Source organism: Adiantum capillus-veneris, chromosome 14 (genome assembly GCF_014529385.1).
Source record: "Adiantum capillus-veneris isolate H3 chromosome 14, ASM1452938v2, whole genome shotgun sequence".
NCBI classification, from domain to species: Eukaryota; Viridiplantae; Streptophyta; class Polypodiopsida; order Polypodiales; family Pteridaceae; genus Adiantum; species Adiantum capillus-veneris.
This window is the reverse complement of record NC_140944.1, coordinates 63,449,016-63,456,317: the sequence shown is the minus strand read 5'-3', so window position 1 is coordinate 63,456,317 and position 7,302 is coordinate 63,449,016. Positions and strand designations below refer to the sequence as shown.

The 7,302-nt window shown below is 41.2% G+C and overlaps 1 protein-coding gene across 1 annotated transcript; it reads right to left on the bottom strand.

The window, feature by feature from the left end:
* Window positions 1-2,487: 2,487 nt before the first annotated feature.
* LOC147442494 (ruBisCO large subunit-binding protein subunit beta, chloroplastic-like) lies at window positions 2,488-7,026 on the bottom strand. The gene is made up of 13 exons (XM_086528655.1): window positions 6,697-7,026; window positions 6,451-6,576; window positions 6,238-6,375; window positions 6,064-6,159; window positions 5,735-5,977; window positions 5,406-5,640; window positions 5,077-5,246; window positions 4,498-4,575; window positions 4,347-4,418; window positions 4,086-4,190; window positions 3,730-3,915; window positions 3,457-3,583; window positions 2,488-2,870 (listed from the first exon to the last, which is right to left on the bottom strand). Exons 1-13 carry the CDS (start codon window positions 6,949-6,951, stop codon window positions 2,857-2,859), a joined length of 1,845 nt encoding a protein of 614 aa, XP_086384781.1. The 5' UTR covers window positions 6,952-7,026; the 3' UTR covers window positions 2,488-2,856.
* Window positions 7,027-7,302: the final 276 nt, after the last annotated feature.

Sequence of the window (7,302 nt, the reverse complement as noted above, 5' to 3'; positions counted from 1 at the left end):
AGGTAAAAGGAGATCTAGCACAAAAGGGATCTATTAAGACAAAGCTAGCATGGAGATCAAAAGCTTCTCAACCACAACAAGGGACATCGCCTGCATGACAAAGGACTGCACAATCAAGAACGAGCACCTAAGAAGCCTCTCAATACTAATGACATAGGTGAGAACATTTCCAACTCTATCAATGTTGAAATTAAATTTGATGATGATGACAAGGAGCATTGTGCTAGCCAAACTTCTAACAAAAAAACAATCAAGCAAGGAACCAAAAATTGGTAAACCACAATTGAAAATCACTAGCTGTAGGTACAGTTGGGGATTAGATAATGTTGTCATCAACAAGGCGAGAGTAATGTTGAATTGGATGAGAGAAGCAAAGACTTTAGTTAAGGCGTTTTGAGCACCAACAATATGTGTTGTGAGGTGTAAGAGGATGAGAACGAGTTCTTGAGCACTAAGCCCTCAATAACCCATGTAGTTGAGGTGAATTTGGAGAATAGTAAGGGCCAATACAGATCCCTTGAAAGTACTAGACAAAACAAAACAAAAAACATGTTATCTTGACAAATCAAGAAGTGGAGTAGTATATACAAAAGGATGACATGTCAACAAAAGCAGGAAGGAAGGCTCGTTCCATGAAATCATCCGAGTAGAATAGGCCTTTAAAGAGCCTATAACCAGGACTTCTAGAGCTTAGGAGGACTTCAGTTTGGGACCATGTGATAATTCAAAAGCATAAACTGTAAGCACTAGTTTGACTAATTAATTTAGGAGTGATTTGCAAGAGCCACTTGCTAAGAATATTGTTATTGTGGTATTCTTTCACTTAGTTGTGTTGATTCAAGAAGCTATAGTAACTCCAAAGGTAACCTTGACTCTTTCTCAAGCACCTGCTTATCTGCACATAGTAAAGTTACATGATGCATCGTGCAATGCATGGAACGCAATCTTAGTCACTCGCACAAACTGTACCAAACAAAAATCACTACAAGCAATATATTGATTTGCAATGCAACCTTCTGGAGGAGAAAGTTTGAAGTCATTGTAGATCCTTCAATCTTTTGGTCATATATATCCGTATATGTACAACGATGAAAACTCTTCTAAAATAGCAACTTGTGGAAAGAGAGAGTTTGAGATTTTTGTTTCGACACAACCTCATTACCATGTGTGCTTACCATCTCTCATTTGGATAAACGTCTAAAACTTTACTTTTTTGTTCCTTTTTTATTAGGTATGCTATTGTAATCGAATCCAGGCCTAGAGCCCAATGCCCCTCTTGGTTCCTTTGCAGCAAGACAACATTACCTTGAAACAAGACGAGAGAAAATGGCAGCTTCGTACCATATCCAAGCAAGATGTGCACATATTTATTTGAGACCAAGACCGAGCTTAAAAGAATTATAGCAGATATTTTGCAAGTATCTGCTCACAGCACTTCTTGGAATATTGAAGCAGCCAAGAAAAAAGGCATCTAGTCTTCATCCTATTATCGTGGTCTCTCGCAAAGCAATAACTCCACATCGTCATCGTTTACACAGAAAAAGTCTATGTTCTTACGCGAGTCTTCACATTTCATTGCTCCTTTGGGCTGTCATTTTTTGGTAGGAGGTGCTTTGTTTACAATTTAAATGCCCACCCTTTCGGACTGAGATTTGGACAAGCAACTGATTGTGTACCTTGAGCCCCGTTTGGATTAATGCTACTCTTGCCCCACCTGCCACAACCTTTTAGGCCAGTTTGCATGCATGGTATCCTGACGCACTTGCCATGCGTCTGGCACACGTCTAGAGACAAACTGTATAAACTGATAAAGCCTGAGCCCCATATGAATAATACCCCATTTCAAATTGAAACGTCAAGGTTCAGAAGACATCTTGGACGAATTACTTGAGACCATGGAATGCCCCAAAAAAACCTAAATACCTCACCTGAATGATATTTTCAGTATAGTTCATGTCTGTGGCCTTGAAAACAATCTGCATTTACTAGAAATTATGACTTGAAAAAATCATAAAACACTATCGGGGTATACACTTACAACTGCAAACTTAACATTCTTTACAATCTATTGCAAATTGAACAAGCGCATTAATGCAATAAGAGGAAAAACTTAATAATAATCATCCAAAATGCCACACTTGCAAATTAATAAGCTGGAAATGTACATCAACACTAGCAATGGACCACTCATCAATGATTGCCGAATAATTACGATTACTTGCAACAAAAAGTATGATCTAAGCCACGACACTCTCTAACACAGGGTCTTAAATAAACCCCAGGAGATAAGACCTACGGTGGGCAGATCTCACCGCTCCGCCTTAATAATTCACAACCCCGTGGTATATACTGTTGAGGTGCACTAAGACCAGAAGCGAAGGCCAATGGCAATGACATGTACTTTGCACCATGCAGTACATAAGAAAGAGGATTAGGCTGACGCTCCACTTTTTGGGCATGATAGCAAGTTATCAAGTCACACACAACTTCAGTCTCAAATAAAATGTCCCAGTTTCCATATATCAATAAGAGCATGTCCAATCGATACATACAATCAAATGAGCACTCATTGCAACAATTAAAAAGGTTTCCAAGCGATCCAGCCTAAACTGAAGAATACATGATATTCTAGGACCCTCTTTCAATTTGACAAGAGGTTCAGAACAATCATTACAGATGCAGAAAAACCGCTTTGCACCCTAAGTACCTGACTAACTAAAGCTCGCTGATTGGAAAAATATCTCGTACTAAGGCAACCAAGCGATAGGACTGTCATCTGCAATCACTTCTATCAATGTGGAGCATCAGCATCAGAAACGGTTTTAAAAAGGCTTACATCCTTTTCCAGCCAGTACCTTAATAACCATATCCTGTCAAGACACAAAGCACCCATTAAGTTAAAATGAGAGGATGATCCTTATACCGAAACCACAAAAATCATACAACAAAAATTCCCAAAACTACCTACTACCAGCAGCTCACAGGAGTGGAGTGGCTTGTGTAAGCAAGTGAACTAAAGCAAAAACAGAGATATGCTCTGTGTGCACAATGATGAGGATGGCAAAAGCTTAGACAGACGCAAAGGAAGAGTATAGCCTAAAGCGAAGGAACGAGGCAATGTTACACTCAAATGTAATCATGGACAGTAGTGGGCATTTAAAGCGTTACACTCAAATGTAATCATGGACAGAAAGCGTTTATTGCATGACACTTTTCTCGAGGTTGATGCGATAGGTGATGTTGTCATCGTTCTACTACCAGATTCGAATACTGAAGGGATACCTTCTATTCTCGCCACCGAAATCAGTATGATGTATCGTGATGTATGAATGTACAAGATAAAAACACACAAAGAAAGCTATACTCGCATCACTGGAGTATAGAAAAAGAAATACTGGTACAAAATTGATCCCTTGAAACTCTTATAGACAAGCTTACACAAAGGAGATTTCATACCAGAATTATCCATAGGGTTTCCCACAGGAGCAGCAACCTCAGGTTCTTTAATATCGACGACCACAGCATCCGATGTGAGAAAAGTCTTTGCCACGGATGCAGCATGTTCAAGGCAACACCTTACAACCTGCCCATGCCAAGCTGCCTTAGATCAAGATTCGTATTTAATAAGCGTTTTAACACTTTAAGCATAAGATCCAGATTCAAAATCATGTAAGTGTTGAATGCATTAAACATAACTAAGAGCTCAGAGGAGTGTAAACAAGAGCTAACCTTTGTAGGGTCGATAATGCCAGCAGCCATAAGATCTTCATACTTTCCTGTGGCCGCATTATAGCCGAATTTGAAGTCATCATTAGAAAGCACTTTCTCCTCAACAACACTGCCATTTACCCCTGCATTCTTTGCTATGAGTTTGAGGGGATAACTCAATGCCCTCTGCACTATATCTGCACCAACCTATCAAGCAAAGGACACCCATTTAAAACTATTCCACTTCCATCAAGAAGGATTAACAAACTATTGTTAAAAATCAAAATCCCTTCAGAGGACCTCGTAGCAGTCATCTAATGAACAGTGTAAATTAACAAGGTGAGAAGAGATAGGACAAGCTAAATCAGCTCACACACCTTCTGTTCATTGTTTTCTAAGATTGCCTTTACTCCCTCCACTTTAGCTGCTAGGCGAAGCAGTGTACAACCTCCACCTACTACGATACCTTCTTCTACAGCGGCCTAGAGAGAGAGACAAACAAGTATTAAACTATGCTTTGGGCAGTTCACCACAAGCTTTTTCTGGTGTTCAACTTGGTTTCACAGAGCATATGCATCAACTACCAAAAAACTCGTTGATTAGTTGTGCTAAACAGCATGAAAACCTGCGACACTGACCTTTGTTGCATTCAAAGCATCCTCAACTCGAAGCTTCTTCTCCTTCAACTCTGTTTCTGTTTGTGCTCCAACCTACAAGAAGACACACAAAAAAGATCAGACTCAACAAATACATCTACACTACCACTGCCATTGATTTGGCCTTGCATACCTGAATAATGGCAACACCACCAGAGAGTTTGGCAATCCTTTCATTCAATTTTTCCTTTTCGTAATCCTGCTCAGCAGCCTGATGGCAGACACCAATAAAACCACAAGTAAAGACACGCCCACATTGCCAAGACATTATTTCAATATAAGCATAATAAATTAGGTTCTTCACTGATTTGAAAATTTATTAGGTTACACAGTCCCAAATGTATGTCGATAACTTTGGAAGCTAAACCTCTGACTTTCAGGTAGTCAAATTGTAGAGCTGTTGGATGAACATGTTTCTGGAGAGAAGACATACGAGCTTTATATTGCCCAACTCTCTTGAATGATGAGACTCTCCCCAATTTCATTCTTTTCACAAGACCCTTTCAAAAGGTTCAATGCACATAATAGACACACTTCAACCCCCTCGCTACTATGGTTACATGCACTATGATCTCCACTTCTCTTCACAAGACCCTTTCAAAAGGTTCAATGCACATACATAATAGACACACTTCAACCCCCCTCGCTGCTATGGTCCTTTGACCAAAGGTAAACCAAGGTTGAGGAAACTAAACTACTTAAAGGCACCTACCTCGACAAGAGTTTTGATTTGTGCAACTCGCTTGTTGACAGCATCTTGTGTACTTCCATCACCAACGATGGTTGTAGTTTCTTTTGCAAGCACTACCCGTGCTGCTGTGCCAAGCACCTCTGGGCCAGCTTTGTCAAGAGAGAGCCCAACTTCATCTCTAACCACAATTCCTGACATGATCACAATTCCCAAATCATCTCCATATCCAAGTCATCAGACAAAAAACATGTCCAATACAGTGATGGCTTGCAGTTGCCATGCAAGAGCTGTTGTTGTGCAATTGATTTACTGGAAAATCCCATGATAGCATTTAAAGTAGCATATTAAACCTCCAGTAACAATGGCAATATCATCAAGGTACTGGCTCTTCCTCTCCCCAAAACCAGGAGCCTTCAATGCTGCAACTTTCAAGGCTCCCCGAAGCTTGTTGACAACTAGAGTGGCCAGAGCTTCCTGTTCAATGTCCTCCGCAATAATGACAAGGGGATATCCTCCGCGAATGGCATCCTCCAAAATATTGACAATATCACGAGCCGTTGAAATCTTCTTATCCACAAGTAAGAGCTGAGAACAGAATATTCCAAGGCTTCAGATCAGTAAAACAAGTATTCAAAGACTGCAACTACTCAAGACATGCATGCTAGATACATTCACATACCTTGCAGTTGGAATACTCTGCAACCATCTTTTCATTGTCGGTCACAAAGTACGGAGATATGTAGCCCCTATCAAACTGCATACCCTCAACAACATAAAGACTACTCTCCGCACTCCGAGCCTCCTCAAGCGTGACCACACCTTTTCGGCCCACTTTGCCCAGGGCATTTGCAATCATGTTACCAATTTCATAATCGTTGCCAGCACTTACGGCAGCGACATCGGCAAGCTCACTGTCCTCCACCTATCAATCAAATTACTTGACCTAAGCGCCCCATCATACACAGAGATACCTGAGGTAACCTGACCAAGAGAAGCGCATGGATATACCTCTTTGGACATGGTTTTGAGCTCTGCAACCAACGCCTTGACTGTCTTCTCAATACCTCTTGAGAGTTGTATGGGATTTGCACCTGCAGCAACTATCTGCATGTCACAAATGCCTTGTTTGAGCAGGTGATTTCTTATAAAAAAGTACCGGTTAGATGAACAAAATGAGTTAACCTTGACACCCTCCGCAATAAGGCCCTGTGCGAGAACAACTGATGTGGTGGTTCCATCTCCAGCCAAATCATTTGTTTTGGAAGCCGCTTGCCTGACCAGTCTTGCTCCAATATTTTCAACAGGATCTTCAAGCTCAACCTACCAAGTGAACGACTATAAATGAACATCACAAGCCGTAAAGAAAAGAAGAGATGAAGATATTCAGCTGCAGACCTCCTTGGCAACAGTCACTCCGTCATTCACGATTTTCGGAGGTCCATATTTGCTCTCAAGCACTACATTTCTGCCCTTGGGGCCTAGGGTAACACCCACCAAATCTGCAAGTTTGTCTACTCCAGCCTACACAAAGAAGATGAATAAAACAATCAAACAACCATTTTTGCATCAATTCAAAGACATAAGCACAAACGTACCCCACATGCAGGCAGACCTACGCACGCGCACACACACACATCTTACCTGCAATTTCCTCATGCTGGAGCCATCCTTGTTGAAATATAGCTCCTTGGCCATAGCCCATGTCCGCACAGAATGATTCCGTCGGAAGCCCAATCGCCTAATGCACCTGGCTCTTTCTTTCAAGGAGAGGGAGGAGAAGGAGGCAGCAAAGGAAAGGTTAAGAGACCTTCGCTCGGACGTAATAGAGGGAGACGATCGTCCCTCAACAACAGGATTGCTTGCTGCAGCGACCCTACCACCAGCCATGGCAGCCATATCTCGTAGTCCAGTGATCTAATCTGCACGATAAGGCTAAGGTTTAGTGCAGAACCATGCTGCTGCTCTTAAGTATTTTGAAACTCACTAGAACCTTCTAGTGTCACAAAGAATCCCCTGCTGATGGATTTTTTCAAGGTTTGGTGCTCTATGTTTTGTACAGAACTTGAGGATAGGAAGGTAACCTTCCCAATTTGTTTACTTCATGCTAAATGTGCTCATAACATATCTTCAAATTAACCCTAGGGCCGTTCGGTCATCTGACCAACCATCTATGAGTGATCAGAGGTACTTAGCTCGAACACACTACCTTGTTAAACATTCCAATCTTTAATAAAAATGATTGAACTT

Excerpts from the sequence above, each read along its gene's own strand:
- LOC147442494 (XM_086528655.1), bottom strand. The coding sequence starts at position 6,951 with ATGGCTGCCATGGCTGGTGGTAGGGTCGCTGCAGCAAGCAATCCTGTT. Across the intron at positions 5,641-5,734 it reads CAGAGTATTCCAACTGCAAG|CTCTTACTTGTGGATAAGAA; the intron begins GTATGTGAATGT and ends TTCTGTTCTCAG. Across the intron at positions 3,916-4,085 it reads TAGAAAACAATGAACAGAAG|GTTGGTGCAGATATAGTGCA; the intron begins GTGTGTGAGCTG and ends TTTGCTTGATAG.